The sequence below is a fragment of the Erpetoichthys calabaricus genome, chromosome 4 (genome assembly GCF_900747795.2).
Source record: "Erpetoichthys calabaricus chromosome 4, fErpCal1.3, whole genome shotgun sequence".
Taxonomy (NCBI): domain Eukaryota; kingdom Metazoa; phylum Chordata; class Cladistia; order Polypteriformes; family Polypteridae; genus Erpetoichthys; species Erpetoichthys calabaricus.
Genome location: NC_041397.2, coordinates 248,140,282 through 248,161,273, shown reverse-complemented (window position 1 = coordinate 248,161,273; position 20,992 = coordinate 248,140,282). Strand labels below are relative to the sequence as shown.

At 38.3% G+C, this 20,992-nt stretch overlaps 1 protein-coding gene across 1 annotated transcript in view; it reads left to right on the top strand.

Annotated features, from left to right (window-relative positions):
• The window catches only part of parp4 (poly (ADP-ribose) polymerase family, member 4), a 160,141-nt gene that overhangs the window by 48,951 nt on the left and 90,198 nt on the right, over positions 1–20,992 (top strand). Inside the window, exons 11-17 of the mRNA XM_051926163.1 lie at positions 1,421–1,558; positions 2,282–2,380; positions 4,308–4,491; positions 6,122–6,269; positions 7,237–7,373; positions 8,696–8,827; positions 18,487–18,573. Coding sequence (XP_051782123.1) covers positions 1,421–1,558; positions 2,282–2,380; positions 4,308–4,491; positions 6,122–6,269; positions 7,237–7,373; positions 8,696–8,827; positions 18,487–18,573 — 925 coding nt within the window. The remainder of the gene's footprint in view (positions 1–1,420; positions 1,559–2,281; positions 2,381–4,307; positions 4,492–6,121; positions 6,270–7,236; positions 7,374–8,695; positions 8,828–18,486; positions 18,574–20,992) is intronic.

Genomic DNA, 20,992 nt, shown 5'->3' with positions numbered 1-20,992 from the left:
CTCTGCTATGGATCAGAATTTTCAAGTTACATTCTGCATAAACAGCAAGTATTACATAAAACAACACGATTCAAAACATTTGAACATAGTATTTAAAAATGTTTCAGAAGTGTCAGGTATAATGTTTCACATGGGAACAAAGCATCACTTGTTATTTGCATGATTACACTTGCTTTGCTAAGGCATGAAATAATCTATACAGGCTTCATGTACAGAGAAGGAACCTTCTATACCTTTATCTTTTAAGGAATGTTTCAGAAGACTTTGGAAAGAATGCAGTAGACGTCAAGCACAGCCTGGTTCCTAGTTTATGAATAAAAAAAACACAGATGGTGATCCTGCTTTATATAAACTATTGTGCTGCTGTGATACCCCAGTACCCACAGCCATTGTTACAACCCTTTGTTGGGACACCTGAGTAGTTCATGAACCAAGGTGGACTAGGGCAAGTTAAGAGACAAGAAGAAGTGTTTGTGCAAAAATGCATATTTAATAAAATAAAAGTGCCCAAGTGCAGTTATAAAATGTCTTCAATAAATAAATACTCCCATAAACACAGTGCTCAAGGGTCTTCAATAAATAAGTTAAAATGCAGTATCCATCTAGAAAACTTCCCGTCTACTTTGCTTTCACTTGGTTATTAAGCAGAAACAAGACACTACTGAATGTGGTCTCCTCAGCTCTCTAACAGCTACCTCTATCGGTACCCACAAAGAGTCCCTCTCGAGCCCGGTTTTCTCTCTGTGCCACCTCCCTCGGTCACCACAGTGACTCCTCACGAGGCCTCAGTCTCCCCTGCTCTATACTGTTCCTTAGCAGGTTCGACTCGTCTGTCTAGTACAGCATCTCATGCTCTCCTGGAGACCTTCACCTGACCAGTCCAAATTTCTGAGCGTATTCTTACTCTCCCTGGTTGTCCCAGAAGTTTTCAGATTTCTCCTTTTTTCATATTTCTTTTACCCTCTTCTCTCTTTACTCAGACTTTTTATAGAGTAGTGTAGGCACCTCACTTAGTCACTCATGGGGCTGCTAATGAGAGATGGTTGTGCTGATGTTTATGTCTTATGTGCATACTGAATTAGCCAATTCCCTCATTAATGGCTAGTCCTTGCCTCATGTACGCTACCGATATGAATCGCCGCTGTCCTAATTTAAACTGCACACCACTGTTTTCCAACAGCGCCATGAAATGGGAGTATAACAGCGGTATTTATAGCAATACTGTCTTCTGAATATATTGGTTCAGTTTATTTGCTCTGATTTTCCTCAGGCGTTATTCTGTTGTCTGTTATAATTTTTTTTAATGTGTATCCTTGCAGGCTACATAGAACACACAGTATTCATAACTGTTGTCTTTGATTGTCTTCAAAGCAATAAAGAAAATGCACTGAAATATTATAATATGTTCCTCCTCTTTCAGTTATCTTCCAGTGACTCTTCACCGTATTTTCCACATTAGTAGAGTGGATGAAATGCTTGACTTCCAGAGAAAGCTCGACAATGTGCAGCTTCTGTTTCATGCATCTTCCTTGAGCAAATTTGTTGGTATTCTGTCTCGGTTAGTAGTTATGATAATTTTTTATTGCTGTATACATTTGAATTTGGGATTCCTTTTGGCTAGGGTTGCTAATTTTTATTAATTCTTTTATGTTTTTTTTTTTTTGTTTTTCACAAAAAATTACAGGTTGAATTAAAAGAAATAAATTAATCATCATGTGAAACTTTTTTTTTAATTAACATGTTTTTTGTGCAGTGCTTAATAGAGCATTTTGTAACAAAAGGAGAAAAGCCAAGTAAAATGACACCTTTTATTGGCTAACTAAACAGATTACAATATGCAAACTTTCGAGGCAACTCAGGCCCCTTCTTCAGATTACATCTTGCCTGAAAAGGGGCCTGAGTTGCCTCAAAAGCTTGCATGTTGTAATCTGTTTAGTTAGCCAATTAAAAGGTGTCATTTTGCTTGGCTTTTGTCTATATTCATAATGGCTAACACGGTACAACACCCTAGTAACAAAAGGAGTAAAGCATGAGGCTTGTATATGAAATTGAAGTACCTGTAATTCTTACTATGTAGGCTATCCTAGAGAATACTGTATAAAAAGAAAACATAAATGTACACATTCTGGTACAAAGAAGCTGAAACATATTTCAGAATCCAGTTTTTGTTGATTTTGAATTTAAATTCTCTCATCCCTTTCTCTGTTTTTAGTATACTTATCAAACTGTATATACAGTATTTTTGAGTTGATCTAGTGTTTTTCTGATTTATTTTTAATAGTGGTTTGCTGTTGCCAAAGGTAGCAGTTGAACAACATGGAATTGCTAGAACAGATATTGGTAATCTTGGAAGTGGCATATACTTCAGCAATGACATAAGGTTTGTGGTTATGATATCCTTAAATCAATCAATAAATATAAAGTAAGGGTTTAAGAAAAATATTAAAATAACAAAGCTTACTTGAATACTTGTTATTTAACCTACTATGATTGTTCTATGACCCTGTTCGGTGCTACCTTCTGAACCTAATCTTGCCAGACAGACTCAAGGAGACTTGTATAAGTAATGCTGAAAAATAATAATTGTAATTATCAGTTTGTATTAGTTATCTAAGCAGTTTATGTGACTAAGGCTGATAAGAAAAATCAATGATTAATGTTGCTGTTTCATAGAGGATCTAACTCAGTTGTGTACTCTCCAGAAGTTGAATTAGGTGTTGACTTGTGTTAAGAAAGATATACAGAGGAAGGTCATGGTAACATAAAAGTGCAAGGTTAGAGGTATACATGAGTCTAGGAAAATCAACTAACCTACAAATAAGAGACATCCTTCCATGTTGATCTGAATGTTGACTCTGATACCACTGGATTAGTAGTTACCTTCGAACTACTCCATCCAGAAAAATGGAAAAATTATAGTGTAAATCTCGGTTCTTAGATAAATAAACACATAAACTAAGGTAGACCTGTTAAACATTATCTGTGTTGGAAAAAAGGTAAGGTTGCCAATTATGGAAGACAAATGTAGAGAGCTAGGTTGTACATTTTGTGGCAGAAGAGATTGGTTGGTCTTTCATGAAGTTCTTTCCTTGTTGTGCCCCAGTCTAGCCAACATTGAGCATATCAGAACATTTAATACGTGGCTCATATTTTGGTTTAAGAGAGAGAAACATTGGTATATGGGATATTGGGACACATTTTATATCAGATGGCACCTGTAACCTCAAGACTGTTTCCATTTGATTCAGAGAGGTTCTGATGTATTCTTTCTACTTTCTAATTTTTGTCTCCAGAATTTCCCAAGGAAACATTGCTTATTTAGGATTGGCTTTTTAATGATTTTACAAGATTTCTGGCCTATTAGCCAGTTAAATAGGTAAATGTGCATGTTTATATGTTTTGCATAGCCACTTTCTTTCAGCAGCAGTTCAAATTTAAGATCATGAGTCTCTCTTCCATGAGCTCCTTGCTGTCCTTTAGAGATGCTGGATGCTTTATTGTACCACACACAACTTTATTAGCTCTGTAACCCTGCACTAGTATTTCCTTTGGAGTAGAAGGAAGCTCACGCCTTTGTTGCAGGCCGTACCTTGAACAATAGGGATTCTGGCACATGGAACAGAACAGATAAATTAATTTAGGATTAGTTGATGTAGAGAGAGAAGGGTGTTCTGATGTTTAATATGCAGTCAAAGATTACAGCTCTGGTATGAGAGCTTTAGCAAAAGTCTCCCATGCCATACCAAAGGAAAAGAGGAGAATGCCACTTTATCCTATACTGGCGAATTCTCCATGCCCTTTGGACTGATCTCCAAGAAAAGAATGTAACTCATAATTGACTCTCTAGCTGGCCTGACACTCAGGCCAAAAGTACTAAAACTGAGACTAATTTGCCTAAATAGACTAAAGCTGACCAGTGTAAAATTTACAGGCATGCTCGCAGTGAATCAATACAGGTGAAATCGAAATATAACAAAATAATTTGGCATACATTTTTCTGGCATAGCTTTAGCTGTATTTTTTTGCATTTTGTTGTAGCTTTACAAATGTTTCCCTTGGCTTGTTGTTCTTGATGTTTATTAAAGTTTGTTTGGTATGAATACTAGAAACAGATTTTCATTAGATTCGATTAAATTAGATTAGATTAGATAGACGTTTGCCATTGCTCCGTCTAATTTATTAAAATCATTATTTTCAGTGGGAATGCAGGTTATCTTGTAAATCTAAGAGATTTTCATTAGAGAATGTTTATACATTTCTCTTATGTATAAATCTCATCTGTAAAATATTTTATTTTTGATTTGCAGAACAGCCATGAAATATTCATCACCTAATGAAATAGATGGAACATACATACTGGTGGTTTGTGAAGTGGCACTGGGTCTGTGCAAGCAACTAACCCAGAAAGATTGTACTTTGACAAGTGCACCAGGTGAATACCACAGTGTGCATGGAGTCCGTAACACCCCACAGAAACCCACTGAATTTGAGGTGAGACTTCTCCTTTCTCTGTTATTTCTTATTTTCAATTTTCTTATTCTTATTTTCTATTTATTTTCTTGAATTCATTGATTGATAGATAATACCAACGCTTTCCTCATAGTGGTCCATTTACACAATTGGTGCAAGATAGAAATCAGCCCTGAACATCCAGGTCTTCTGTAAATATCTTTTAATCAGGGATTTTCTTGATAATGGCCAAACCAAAAATTGGTGGATGCTTAAATTTCAGGGATGCCCAGACAGTCTGATTTCTAATTCTGTCTTTTCTTATTTTCCCTTCATTCTCCTCGGGAACCACATCTCGATAGCTCTTAAAAACCTCTTAAACCATAAGTGGCCCAATACTAGGCCGATAAGGGGACAAGGGTTCAAGAAGTGTTTTAAAACACCTTTTGCTGCATCATGAAGACGAACTATACCACACACTGACAAAAACAATACCTCGTTTGAAAGCCATGTGTTTCTACTAGAAACTCAGTGATTTCATTGTTACAGTATGTACAGTTAACTTCTAATCTGGCATGAAATTATATGTGTGCTACCTCATACAATATCATAAAAAAATGAAAACCAGCATGGTAATTTTTCTCTACAAGGAATACCCAAGTGTTATACATCAATCGTAAGGTCTTGAGTAGTAGATTTTATCTGATGCTCGCTACAACTGAGCAAACAGCAACTGAAAGAAAGAAAGAAAGAAAGAAAGAAGAAAGAAAGAAAGAAACGAAAGAAAGAAAGAAAGAAGAAAGAAAGAAAAGAAAGAAAGAAAGAGAAGAAAGAAAGAAAGAACTTTATAACCGCATTAAAGGAAATTGCAGGGTTACAGCACCACACAAAACAGACACAAATATACAGAATTAGAATAATCTTTAGTATGCTAACAAGGTACAAACATACCTATAGTAACAATTATATATGAGTAAATTAACAAATGTAGGTATTTACTAACTGTGAAGTGATTAGAATTGCAAATATTTCAAATTTCACAGTACAGGATGGCAGTCATTAGCAGCTCAGTACCATTCAGCATACAGATAGCTGAGGGTAGAAGCAACCTCACATAACACTCCTTTGAGCAACTCATTTTTGGTCTGTTACAGAATGTGCTCTTCTGCTTAGCCAGGACCTCATATAGGAGATATGTGTCATTGTTCAAGATAGTAAGCAGCTTCCTAAATGACATCTGTCCTACCACAGCCTCTAGTGAGTCCAGCCTAAATCCCTAGACTTAACTACCTTTTTAAATCAGTTTATTTAGTCTGTTGGCATCACCTGCATGAATGCCATTTCCCCAGCACTCTACTCCATAGGAAAATACCCTGGCCACTGCAGATATAGTATAAAACATGAAAGAGTGACCAACATACAACAAAGAGCTCAACCTCATCAGGAAACAGGTGGCTCTTAACTCATCTTGTATACAACCTTCTGTGGTGGTACTCCACTCAAGCCTGTCGTTCAGATGCACGGTAAAGTACTTGCATGTCCTCACCACCTTCCCATCTTCACAACTAATTAGTTTGTGGCTTTGCTTTAGTTGACCTCGCTTTAGGGTTCAGCAACACTATAAGACCTGTATGTACTTTGACTCTATTAACAAGTACATTTTTATTTGCAGGATGATGAGTTTGTTGTATATAATACCAACCAGATACAAATGAAGTATGTGGTCCAGTTTTGTGTGGATGAAAACGATATCAATATATATGAGCCACAAGTTAACCTTACTGGTGAAGAAGTCATTCCGTATGAGCTGGATGCCCAAGGTGAGACACTATGACACTAGACAGACTGGACTCTGTTGTAAAGTGATCTAATTATTATTATTTTTGTTCTATGATAAATTAACTTTCATTTGATTAATTTAGTCAGAGTGTAGTGCAGGTTTGGTACATATGGCTAAAGTTTAAACTATACATATATATGTGTGTGTGTGTGCGTGGGTGTGTGTGTGCGCGTGGGTGTGTGTGTGTGTGTGTGTGTGTGTGTGTGTGTGTGTGTGTGTGTGTGTGTTTGTAACAAACTATAATGCAGAGTCCCTTGGCAATTGCCCCTAGTATGAAACATTTGTGAGTTAAGGTTCAAATCTGTAAACAGTTCAAACACAAGTCACTGAAGCTTATTTAAGCAATTTGCAGCAAAAAGCAGTTCATCCTAGTGTTATGCCAAATGTCAGCAGTCATAAAATGTTGATCTGTCTCACCAGCACACATGTGAATAATCATACAAATCTAATTAGGTGTCCTTCAAAGACGCTCATCTGTCATTTGCCAAATTTAATATTAAACTATCAAATTTTTAATTCCCAAACTGAGCTACCTTGTCTTACAGGCAGCCGTAAGCTTATGAGAAGACCAGGTACAATGTTGGTAAATCCATTTAGGAAAAGTAGTTACTCCTAAAGTACACACATATATATATAACATTAAATGGTAAAGCAACCAATGTACAGGATGTCAGTATGTATTGTATATGAAAGAATAATTTTGCAATTTCTAGTACTTATACAGAACAAACTTTAATAAACATCAAGAACAACGAGCCAAGGGAAACTGTTGTGAACAGTTTTTATTAAATTAATTAACAATATAAATGTTGTAGTTAAAGGACTACATCTTGTCAAATTGATAATATAAAAGTTTTATAAGCAGGTTGACATGGATACCATTTTTATTTGCCTCATGACAATGATTTATGAGTGAGAGTATTTAAGAATTGGTCGTGTTTCCTCAGTCACAGACACCGATAGCAACAAGGAACATATAAACCCACTACTCGGGGTGACTGCGGGTCTTCAGGACAGCTCTGGAAATCAAATTCCTCTAGAAAGCGTTCATATTAAAGGTCGGATGGTGGATCTTCTGGCACAGGTAAATTGGAATATACAGTACTTCTATGTAGAGGCTAATATGTTACTTTTTATTTTTTTGTATACAGAAATTTTCAGCAATTTTGTATTTGAGTTTCATTAATGTAATAATTAGATTCAACAGTATTATCACAATAGAAACTTTTCAGAATTACCTGTATGTATGCCCAGAGCTAATAGCTCCCTGTGAATTCAGTTCTTTTTAACTACAGTGGTTGAATTAAATACTTTCTAAAGCATTCCCTCAGGATGAAAAAGCAGCAGTTTTTTTAATGCAGATGTTTTACATTATTGAGAAGGAATAGTTGAAAGAGGTTCATTGAAAAAAATTGAGTGACTGTCTTTTCTTCTGAATAGCAAAAGCTTTTCATACTCTGGCCAGTGTCCGGCTTTTTTCAGGATTTACTCCCTGTGTCTGTGTTTTTTTTATGCCAAGGTCAGCTGATCAAGTAAAGACATATATCGAACTCCTTTCTATATTATTTAAAAAGCACTGCTGGTCTGTTAGAATAGCTCAGTTTTTCCTGGAAGTGGCTCACTTGCTTCAAAGTAAGACTATTCCATGTGTTTTTCCAGTAGACTATATTCGCATGCCTTAGGAAAATACTATCAGATGTTCTACACTAACTGCCACAAAGTCAGTATATTTAGAGGCCATGGTGATGCAAATTATTAGATTATTTATATATACAACTAGAGCAAGACTTTCTAATAACAGTGTGTTATTAATGTCTTGCTTCTAAACATGAGATGGCTCTTGTCGATTATACGAGATGTAAGGATTTGGCAGAAGGCAGGAAACAGCCATGAACTTGTTGTTGTTGATTCGAGAACCCACTCACTAAACTCACACTTGCACAAAGCCAGTTTACAATCACCACTTAACTTCAAGTGGATGTCTTTGGGAATGTGAGAGGAAAACTGAAGTAGCTATAGAAAAAAAACATGTACAGTATATAAAGCCAATTGCTACACCTTGACAGTTTATGTGTGTCATAATAACAAGGTGATTACTCAGAAAATAATTGATTTTCTGAGTGTTATAAAGCAATAAAAACAAATAACAAATCCAAGCTGGCAAATACTCTTTATAGGGACTTTTCTTGGAAAATGTATAGACTCCACAGAGACAACAATCAGAGATGTGATTTAAACCCAGGATGCTGGATACATGAGACAGCACTAACAGCTGCTCTCCATGTCACACTAAATAGAATAAAATGTGACTTATTCTACATTTTGGGTATTCCATATTTTGTGGAAATGAGGTATTATATTGTAAGACAGTTGCACTGGTGAAACCGATCTTGTTTATCTTTTCAGGTGGTGGTTTTTCAGACATATACCAACCATTCTTCAACTCCAATAGAAGCCAAGTATGTTTTTCCATTGGACGAAACAGCAGCTGTGTGTGGGTTTGAAGCATTCATTAATGGAAAACATGTAATAGGAGAGGTAAACACAAAACAAAAATAGCTGTAATTACAAATACCTAGAGTATGATATCAGAAATGTTAAATTAACATCACTTTTTAATTATATATCTATTTTCTATCCAGTATAAGCAGCTACCCCGTGACCTTGTGTTTGGATTCAGCGGGTTGGAAAATGGATGGATATAAGCAGCTATCATAGTTATGTTTACAATTGTCACATGACATTTCTTTAAAATGGCTGGCTGCAGTTTGTGCTAAGTCTTCCTGGTCTAAACCAAACACCCTTTTTAACACTTGGAGGCCCCCTCTGTTCTTAATAGTTTACACAAAAGCTTGTACTAATGAATTCCTTTGAAAAGACATCACCATCCTTGTGCAGAACCCACTTTTTTTCTTATAGCTGTCCAAAGAAGCTGCAACATCCTTCTTCAGAATCTAGCAACAGCATGTTCTCATATTAGAATATGATGAGACATATTCATCTCAAACATGCCATTACAATAAATACTACCATGAAGACCAAGTTTATTGATATATGAGCGAAACCGGCTGTTAATAAATTGAAGCAGGCAAAAATGTACAAAAAATGTTCGGCCTCTCCAGTCAACTGTAATATGTCATGATTCAAAGGTGAATGTGCCGCATAATGAGGTTATCACCTTATAAGTGAAATTTATAAGATAGGGACAAGAAGGCAATTTAAGATTTTTTGGGACTAAAATACATTGCCAATCCTTTTTCTCACTACAAGTGTGTCCTAGGTTGTCTTTAAGTGTTTTTAAACTCTGTCCATGAGATTATGCATGCACATTAGATGTACACTGGATGTGCATATTCAACAGGTCCTTCTCCTCTTTATATTAAATTTCAAAAGTTTTTGGACAGCCAGCTTTTCAATATGAGGCATCACTCTGATTCACCAAGTGCCATGCTTAATCTTCTTCATCTGGTTTCTTTATACTGTATTTTATTTTTTTGCTTAATTTCCATGTCTACTGAACTCTTAAGGAGTTTTTGGATGTTGTTTGTGCTTAATTCTTGGGATAATGATTGTAATTGAAAGTGGCTTCAGGCTCCTTCTGTTCTTTTACTGTATTTTTGCACTGAGTCTGCTATTGTTGGATGTTTGTGGGTTATTTAGGGTTGGTGTATAGATGGTACACTCTATATATGGGATGATTTTAGTTAGGTGCCTGAACTGTGTTGGCCTTTGATATTTGGATTTCTGCAATTGCCTATCTACACCACTGTCTTCCAGTTTTTCTTTTTTTATTGTTTCATACTCTCTCCTGTCTCTTATTTCACAGTGACTATGACTAAACGTAATATAATTTCATGGAATCATTAGTGCCCTGAATTCATGTCTTTGTCACTCATGTTTTGACATGGTTTTAAATTGACAGTTGCACATTGGCTGGTTTTATTTCAGCAGTTGCACTTACTGGCTGTGGATGGCCATTGTTGCAATAACCAACAGTACTGAGTTGCAGATATTTCTTCTACGCATTCTAAAAAGCATGATGTACTTATTCTTCTTACCTGCAGCCTTCAGATTATAAATTTTCAATCAGGCAGGACGATCTGGGGCTGTTTTGTTGCTTGAAGGAGGAGCTAGGTAGTTGTAAGTTGTCATTTGCGAATACTTAGGAATACAGTATATCCTATATTTCCCTTCCTTCCTGACCTCTTTGGTCATTTACTTACATTTTCTCTCCTAGATGGTGTCAACACTAGTACTATGATTAATCTGTTGTCAACTAGCCTTTCCTGTCAGTAACCTCCTCATTCTACTCTTTTATTTATGTAAATTTACTGAAGAGCATAATTGGATTAGTTTTTTTCATGTTGTTGTACGCTTCGCCCAGAGAAATTTAATTTTTCTCCTCTTGTCATAAATTATAGTCCCTTATTGATTACATTTTCAGTTCACTCTCTCACACTCCAGTTTTACACTCTGCCTGCTTCCACTTTGTCTGATAATTTTCCTCTTGTAGTTGACTCATCGTCTTCTCACACTTTCTGCTTTGTGTTCCAAGCTGGAAATTCATCACTTCCGTTTTGCACAAAAATCTTTTTTGCAAACACTTTTCTATGACAGTAGATAAGTTCTTGGCATTCAGTAAGGACCCTGTAAACAATGATGTCCATATCCATACTATCTCTTATATATACAGTGCATCCGGAAAGTATTCACAGCGCATCACTTTTTTCCACATTTTGTTATGTTACAGCCTTATTCCAAAATGGATTAAATTTATTTTTTTCCTCAGAATTCTACACACAACACCGCATAATGACAACGTGAAAAAAGTTTACTTGAGGTTTTTTGCAAATTTATTAAAAATAAAAAAATTGAGAAAGCACATGTACATACAGTAAGTATTCACAGCCTTTGCCATGAAGCTCAAAATTGAGCTCAGATGCATCCAGTTTCCCCAGATCATCCTTGAGATGTTTCTGCAGCTTAATTGGAGTCTACCTGTGGTAAATTCAGTTGATTGGACATGATTTGGAAAGGCACACACCTGTCTATATAAGGTCCCACAGTTGACAGTTCATGTCAGAGCACAGACCAAGCATGAAGTCAAAGGAATTGTCTGTAGATCTCCAAGACAGGATTGTCTCGAGACACAAATCTGGGGAAGGTTACAGAAAAATTTCTGCTGCTTTGAAGGTCCCAATGAGCACAGTGGCCTCCATCATCCATAAGTGGAAGAAGTTCGAAACCACCAGGACTCTTCCAAGAGTTGGCCAGCCATCTAAACTGAGTGATCGGGGGGAGAAGGGCCTTAGTCAGGGAGGTGACCAAGAACCCAATGTTCACTCTGTCAGAGCTCCAGAGGTCCTCTGTGGAGAGAAGAGAACCTTCCAGAATGACAACCATCTCTGCAGCAATCCACCAATCAGGCCTGTATGGTAGAGTGGCCAGATGGAAGCCACTTCTTAGTAAAAGGCACATGGCAGCCCGCCTGGAGTTTGCCAAAAGGCACCTGAAGGACTCTCAGACCATGAGAAACAAAATTCTCTGGTATGATGAGACAAAGATTGAACTCTTTGGTGTGACTGCCAGGCGTCACATTTGGGGAAAACCTGTCACCATCCCTACAGTGAAGCATGGTTGTGGCAGCATCATGTTGTGGGGATGTTTTTCAGCGGCAGGGACTGGGAGACTAGTCAGGATAAAGGGAAAGATGACTGCAGCAATGTACAGAGACATCCTGGATGAAACCTGCTCCAGAGCGCTCTTGACCTCAGACTGGGGGTGACGGTTCATCTTTCAGCAGGACAACGACCCTAAGCACACAGCCAAGATATCAAAGGAGTGGCTTGAGGACAACTCTTTGAAAGTCCTTGAGTGGTCCAGCCAGAGCCCAGACTTGAATCCGATTGAACATCTCTGGAGAGATCTTAAAATGGCTGTGCACCGACGCTTCCCCATCCAACCTGATGGAGCTTGAGAGGTGCTGCAAAGAGGAATGGGCGAAACTGGCCAAGGATAGGTGTGCCAAGCTTGTGGCATCATATTCAAAAAGACTTGAGGCTGTAATTGCTGCCAAAGGTGCATCGACAAAGTATTGAGCAAAGGCTGTGAATACTTATGTACATGTACTTTTTTTTATTTTTAATAAATTTGCAAAAACCTCAAGTAAACTTTTTTCACGTTGTCATTATGAGGTGTTGTGTGTAGAATTCTGAGGGAAAAAATTAATTTAATCCATTTTGGAATAAGGCTGTAACATAACAAAATGTGGAAAAAGTGATGCGCTGTGAATACTTTCTGGATGCACTGTATATTTCTTTTCTGGTTCGTCCTGCTTCCACTTGAAAACCGGTCTCGCCCACACGCAGCCGACACGGCATTTCTCGATTCCTTTTTGTCCTCTTCCATGTCATGCACTATAGTGACCTGCTGAGCGTAATACATCCAACAAGTACTCGAGGTGCTGCCACAACGGTAAAGTAGCTTTACCACCTTTGCGAGAGCCACCTGTGTCTTTACAACAGCTTCTTACACAGCAAACATCAGAAGCTAAAAATTATCGTGAACACATTCCAGAATACAACTCTTCTCTAGCGTTTGCTTCCATGGGTGCACAGATAGCTCAAACTCCTGGCCACAGACCATACTGTTTTAAACTACATGGGCAAATTTATTACCAAATCTCTCCACTATACGCTAACACTTCTATCTCTCCAGGATATGGATCGTTGTATGTTTTTGACACCGTGCAAGGTAATGAAGTATGCTTACAAAATAAAGCAAACTCTGCAAGCAGCAAAAATGTACTTCTCCAGCTAGATTCCATGCTCAGAACCATCAACCCCTTCGCTAAATCATACAAACACATGCATGAAATCGCTCAGTCCAATCCAACAGCATCTGTACGAATGGTTTTCAAGGAAAACCCTGGGCAGGATTTACGACGATACAATGCCCCGACATGTCACACCGATGTTGCAGCGATTTCCGTCGGTGAAGATGGCGAACTGCCTGCCGAAAGGGACATTTGCATCTATCTCTAGGCAACTCTTATAAACAGATTTCCACGCTCAATATAAATTGAGATCCTATGATTTACCCACTTTTATTCCCTTATGGAGACATTGGCTGGCACAAAGATTTATAACATGTTCCCGATAAAAGAACCGCCAAGCGAATAAGGCTTACTCAATGCCAATTTTATGCGTACAGATTAGCAATGAGCAATACATTTAGTATTTTGCACTCCAGCGGCAAACTATTCTAACAGTATGTCGTAGATGCATATGTTAAAACAGAGGGCGCATGTCTCAACTATCTCAGATTACATCAACACGATCTGCGCGTGGAGCTATCAGACGCACTGCAAGCAAACGCTGAAAATAACGTACGTGTAGGCAAAATTATCATATTACCGTCCACATTTCCAGGAAGTCCAAGATACATGCAACAAAACTATTAGGATGCCATGGCCATAGTACGTAAATTCGGAAAGCCTGATTTATTTATCACTTTCACATGTAATCCTGCTTGGCCAGAAATTCTACATGCACACTGCGTCTTTCAAGAAGTATTCATTTCTTCTTGATTTCTGAATTCCTTTCTCACCGTTTTCCGTTCCTATTCTTACACCGCCGTATGCTACGGCGGCCGTCGGCTAGTCCATACTAAATCTTTTTTAATTTTAACTGACCCTCAGATAACACTGGACAACAAACATTTTGTTTCCTGAACACTTTTGGGTCTATCTTATGGATTTTGTCCTGCTGATCATATAAATCACCTTGATATTTTTCTATAACATACCATTTTATTGTAATCACCTATTTTTGTAGTGTCATGTCATATTATACAAGTGCTGGTCATAAAATTAGAATATCATGACAAAGTTGATTTATTTCAGTAATTCCATTCAAAAAGTGAAACTTGTATATTAGATTCATTCATTACACACAGACTGATGTATTTCAAATGTTTATTTCTTTTAATGTTGATGATTATAACTGACAACTAATGAAAGTTCCCAAATTCAGTATCTCGGAAAATTAGAATATCAATTAAGACCAATGCAAAAAAAGGATTTTTAGAAATGTTGGCCAACTGAAAGGTATGAACATGAAAAGTATGAGCATGTACAGCACTCAATATTTAGTTGGGGCTCCTTTGGCCTGGATTACTGCAGCAATGTGGCATGGCATGGAGTCGATTAGTCTATGGCACTGCTCAGGTGTTATGAGAGCCCATGTTGCTCTGATAGTGGCCTTCAGCTCTTCTGAATTGTTGGGTCTGGCGTATTGCATCTTCCTCTTCACAATACCCCATAGATTTTCTATGGAGTTAAGGTCACGCAAGTTTGCTGGCCAATCAAGAACAGGGATACCATGGTCCTTAAACCAGGTACTGGTAGCTTTGGCACTGTGTGCAGGTGCCAGGTCCTGTTGGAAAATGAAATCTGCATCTCCATAAAGTTCGTCAGCAGCAGGAAGCATGAAGTGCTCTAAAACTTCCTGGTAGACGGCTGCGTTGACCTTGGACCTCAGAAAACACAATGGACCAACACCAGCAGATGACATGGCACCCCAAACCATCACTGACTGTGGAAACTTTACACTGGACCTCACGCAACGTGGATTCTGTGCCTCTCCTCTCTTCCTCCAGACTCTGGGACCTTGATTTTCCAAAGGAAATGCAAAATTGACTTTCATCAGAGAACATAACTTTGGACCACTCAGCAGCAGTCCAGTCCTTTTTGTCTTTAGCCCAGGCGAGACGCTTCTGACGCTGTCTCTTGTTCAAGAGTGGCTTGACACAAGGAATGCGACAGCTGAAACCCATGTCTTGCATACGTCTGTGCGTGGTGGTTCTTGAAGCACTGAGTCCAGCTGCAGTCCACTCTTTGTGAATCTCCCCCACATTTTTGAATGGGTTTTGTTTCACAATCCTCTCCAGGGTGCAGTTATCCCTATTGCTTGTACACTTTTTTCTACCACATCTTGTCCTTCCCTTCACCTCTCTATTAATGCGCTGTGAACAGCCAGCCTCTTTAGCAATGACCTTTTGTGTCATGCCCACCTTGTGCAAGGTGTCGATGGTCGTCTTTTGGACAACTGTCAAGTCAGCAGTCTTCCCCATGATTGTGTAGCTTACAGAACTAGACTGAGAGACCATTTAAAGGCTTTTGCAGGTGTTTTGAGTTAATTAGCTGATTAGAGTGTGGCACCAGGTGTCTTCAGTATTGAACCTTTTCACAATATTCTAATTTTCCAAGATACTGAATTTGGGACTTTCATTAGTTGTCAGTTATAATCATCAACATTAAAAGAAATAAACATTTGAAATACATCAGTCTGTGTGTAATGAATGAATCTAATATACAAGTTTCACTTTTTGAATGGAATTACTAAAATAAATCAACTTTGTCATGATATTCTAATTTTATGACCAGCACCTGTATGTATACATTGTAACCACAAGGGGGCGCCAGAGAGCTCCAAATCACAGACCCAGCAATACACATGTTAATAGAATAAAATACAGTGATCCCTCGCTATATCGCGCTTCGCCTTTCGCGGCTTCACTCCATCGCGGATTTTATATGTAAGCATATTTAAATATATATCGCGGATTTTTCGCTGCTTCGCGGGTTTCTGCGGACAATGGATCTTTTAATTTCTGGTACATGCTTCCTCAGTTGGGTTTGCCCAGTTGATTTCATTGGCAGATGGCTGAGAAGCTATCCAGCTTACTTTCTCTCTTCCTCTCTCTCTCTCTCTCTCTTGCGCTGACGTAGGGGGGTGTGAGCAGGGGGGCTGTGTGCAGCTGCTTCCTGAAGGACAGGCTGCACGGAGCTTCGCATACTTAAAAGCTCAAAGGGCACGTATTGATTTTCTGTGGCTCTCTCTCTCTCTCTTCCTGCTCCTGACAGAGGGGGTGTGAGCTGCCCGCCTTCAACAGCTTTGTACCGGCGGTGCTTCGCATACTTTAAAAGCCAAAAAGCCCTATTGATTTTTTTTTTGACTGCGTGCTTTGCACTCCTTTGAAAAGGAAGATATGTTTGCATTCTTTTAATTGTGAGACAGAACTGTCATCTCTGTCTTGTCAAGGAGCACAGTTTAAACTTTTGAAAAAGAGACAAATGTTTGTTTGCAGTGTTTGAATAACGTTCCTGTCTCTCTACAACCTCCTGTGTTTTCTGCGCAAATCTGTGACCCAAGCATGACAAAATAAAAATAACCATATAAACATATGGTTTCTACTTCGCGGATTTTCCTATTGCGCGGGTGGCTCTGGAACGCAACCCCCGCGATGGAGGAGGGATTACTGTAAAGGATATTTATTTCATAAAGCACCTTTGCAAATCTCTTTCCAGCCATGTGCCACAATTATACAATACATGAACAATAAACTGACAATTCTTTCTCCTCCACCTCCGTTGAGTGTTGCCTGCTACCTCCTGAATCTGACTCTTTCATGTGTGTCAGCAGGCTTCCTTTTATGCTGTGCCTGGGACTGCTTCTGGGGGCACGCCAAATCCTTTGGGAAGCACTTCTAGGTCATAGTGAAAGTAGAGAGGTCCTCCCCCAACAGCACTGCTCTTCTGGACTCCATATCCTAAGCACCCCGGTGGGTGCCCTGACTGGGTTCCCATATGAGGACCACTGCCACCTGACAAATGGGGGATTGAACTGGTCCTGACTGCTGGCTTCAGCTGGTCCGTCCATTATTTTATACTGGCTGGACACAAAGTTATTTATTTGTTCCGCTGGCCAATTCGTCTGTATCATCGCACTGGCCTCCTGTCTAGTTAACATATTTTTCCCCGTCTCATCCGGGATCCATGTTCTCCTCCTACAACATGTGCAGTATACAACACCTGTGAGTGGAACATCTGTGGTGATTCAGTAGTTGTATCACTGCTACTAGGAATGCATCCAAGTACTGTTATTTCATTTTCGAATGGGACAACCATGCTAAACAGTTACATTACATTATAAGAAATGACTGATCCTTAAGAATTTGGTTCCAGGGCAGACACATGTGGCACATACACCACTTGTCGAAAAGATATTTTGCCTTCTTTTAATGTAAAACTTGGACTGATGAAAAATGTTATGAAAGTGATGAACAAGAAAGGTGAAAGATTTCAATATTTGAGAAGGATGTTTCCTCAAATAACTAATGCCAATATTAAGGAAGGTATTTTTGTTGTTCCAGACACATTATCAATCAATGGCATTCAAGAATGTTGTTGAGCATTTTCTTGATAACTACAGAGATCCAACATACTTCAAGCATACAAAATCATATAGTGCAACATTTTTGCTAAAGATTCATTTTCTTCATTCACAATTGGGACATCCTCCCTGCAAATATTGATACAGTCAATGACAAAAATGGTGAAAGGTTGCAACAATGGAAAAGGGGTGTCAGGGCAAATGGAATCCAAATAGTGCTGGGCATTGAAACGAGAAGCATAAGATGCTGAGTACAAACAAAAACCAGCTGCAAACCATTTTTAACTCAATTAAACTAGTGCAATGTGTCAGCGTCAATAAGCAATTTGATAAAATATAACTTCACATTTCCCCAAATTCCTGTGTGATACAGTCAGTCTGAAATTATATTTGTGTTTTGCTTGAAGCTTATCATAATCAAGAAACATTTTTCAGGAACAAAGCCTTTGAAAAAATTTGTTGTCCATTATAACCACCAACTTTTAGATTATTCCACTGTATTTAATTCAATAATAATTAATCGCAAAAAATAGTTTTGCTCACTATGTACTGTAAAACATAAATAATGTATAAACAAATTATTGACTAATACACATTGTGAAAAGAAAATATGGTTAAATTCTTATGAGAAGAAAGGTGGTGTTAATATATATATATATATATATATATATATATATATATATATATATATATATATATATATATATATATATGAAATAAAAAAATTTGTTGACTGTTATCTAGAACTGCTGTTATCAAAAAAATTTGCAATTAATATAAAACTTTGCTAGATTTCCCATATCCTTTTCCTTGTCTGTGTTACCAATACAGTAAAATATCCTCGGCTCATTGAAACACATGTGTTCCTGCCAACCTATTACTTAATTTTATTTTTGAAGTGGTGAAAGTATTAGGGATTTTTATTAGGTACATACAAAATGTTATCTTTTCATTAATTTTCAGGTTAAAGAGAAAGAAGAAGCAAGACAAGAGTATCAGCAAGCAATTAGAGAGGGTCATGGAGCTTACCTTATGGACCAAGATGCACCTGTATGTATCCCAACACTGAATTACTCTTTGTTGTTTTAGAGGTTAAGACAAAGTATTTTTAAAGACAAATGAAAAAATATGTCAACACATCCATCAAAATTAAACAAAAAGTATGATTCCGGTTAATCGGACCACATCGGGACGCGATTGTTTTGGTCCTAATAACCGGCTGGTCCGATTACACGAACATGCCCTATACATTTGCAACCAAGACGGGACGTGCTATAAGTAACATATTAAAATGTCATTATGACTTTTATTGTGCTGCACACGCGTATGGTGAATGTACAAACAAGAACTACGTACATGTACATGTATGGTTGCTTACAACTTTGTTTATTGAAAAAGAAATATACAAATTCTTCGAAACAATCTACACGACACTCAGCATGTGAAGCACAATAAGAAAGGTTACATTACCAAATTCCAGTCAACGTTTGAAGAACTTGTCTAGTGTGATCTGACACATTCTGTTGACGCACTGCACTTGAACAAAATCACCACAAACATCTAATGCATTAATGGGACTGCCTTCATTTCCCTCCTGCATGAAATAGTGGCGCAAAGTTTCAGTGCATTTCCTGGCATCCTGTGTTGTCACTTGCACTAACTGTTTTCAGCTAATGTTAAGTCCCGCCGTGGCATTTTGGCAGGGGAGACAAGACACGCACAGTTCACAGACTAAAATCTGATGAAATCTTGGTGTTTCTGGGTCAAGATGTGGAGGTCAGGAGAGCCACAAAATGCTCACCATTCAAAGCTTCGGCACTAAAAGCGTCCAGTTTGACTTTCTTGAAGCAAAAGCTTTCTCGCGTAAACTTTAATCCTGATTGACAGGAAGGAATTCCTTGCACGGACACTCTTGTTTACGCTCGACTTCATGTCGCCGACTACTGGGCGGTCCGTTTTAGGAAAGAAAGAGCAGGCATGTTCACCCCCACTGGTTTGCACTTGGTACAAATTTTCCGACTTCCTGACCTTTGATAAAAGCATAAATTCTCCTGGGGAGCCCAGGGATCCTCCCGATGTCGCTGACCCACTTTACATCCGCTTTCCGCGGGTGACTTGTGGCTTCTTTTTCTTATTCTCTGTCACGTTCTTTGGTCCGATTAAACGGAATTTTGGTCCAAATAAGCGAACAATATTAGGCTTATGTAATATGATCTGTTTCGGTTCTTTAAGATTCGGTCCGAATAAGCGGCTGGTCCGATTAACTGGTGGTCCAATTAACCGGAATCAACTGTATTTGAAAGATTCAGATGTTGTCATATGGCTGACAGCAGTGACATAGCTTTTTTGTTTTTTGATACATCATTGTAAGTTTCTATGAAGCATTATTTAGTACATAGCTCTATTTTGTGAATTTCTCAAGGATAGTAAAACACCAGTCAGTCTGCAAAGACCATGAATTTTCTTTGTAAGCAGTCAGAATCATTGCCTTTAACTTCTTCATGTTCTGTATGAACAGTCTGGCTAACATATTTAAATGAACCATGTGGAGGAACCGTAATCTGAAACTACAGGTCCAGAAAACGCATGCAAATATAACATTTATGTAATAACAATTTTATCCACTTTTAAAGTAGATGAAAGTTTTTTTTTCAATGGTATAAAATGGTCATTCTCAGAGAACCTCCATCATTACAGTTCTAAAGGCATGGGAGAGGGGTAGATCCAAGATTGTTCCCAAGGTAAATGAGGAGGCAGAAATGGTTAGAGAAGTCCTAGTTGACTATGGTTTTATAAACTTCAGTGTTCTCCATTTTTCATATACTTTAACAAGTGATGTAAAGTAACAAATTACATTTACTTTCATTACTTTACTTGAGTGGAAAATTGTAATTTTTAAAGTGTTATAAATACTGTAGGGGTGGCACGGTGGCGCAGTGGTAGTGCTGCTGCCTCACAGTTAGGAGACCTGGGTTCGCTTCACGGGTCCTCCCTGCGTGGAGTTTGCATGTTCTCCCCGTGTCTGCGTGGGTTTCCTCCGGGTACTCCGGTTTCTTCCCACAGTCCAAAGACACGCAGGTTAGGTGCATTGGTGATTCTAAATTGTCCCTAGTGTGTGCTTGGTGTGTGGGTGTGTGTGTGTGCCCTGCGGTGGGCTAGCTCCCTGCCCGGGATTTGTTTCCTGTCTTGCGCCATGTGTTGGCTGAGATTGGCTCCAGCAGACCCCCGTGACCCTGTAGTTAGGATATAGCGGGTAGGATAATGGATGGATGGATAAATGCTGTAGTCTACTTTTTTAGTTTTTGAAAAATAGTCATTACAAAGTACCATTAATTGCTTGTGTTCTTTTGAAGTTCACAGTGGTCAATTGAAGTAAGACTTCTCAGAAGTATTTTTGGAGTGTGAAGTGTTTTAGTAAATGACCCAGTGATGTGCAGTTCTCTCTGGTTACATAAGTGGTTGCAATTCA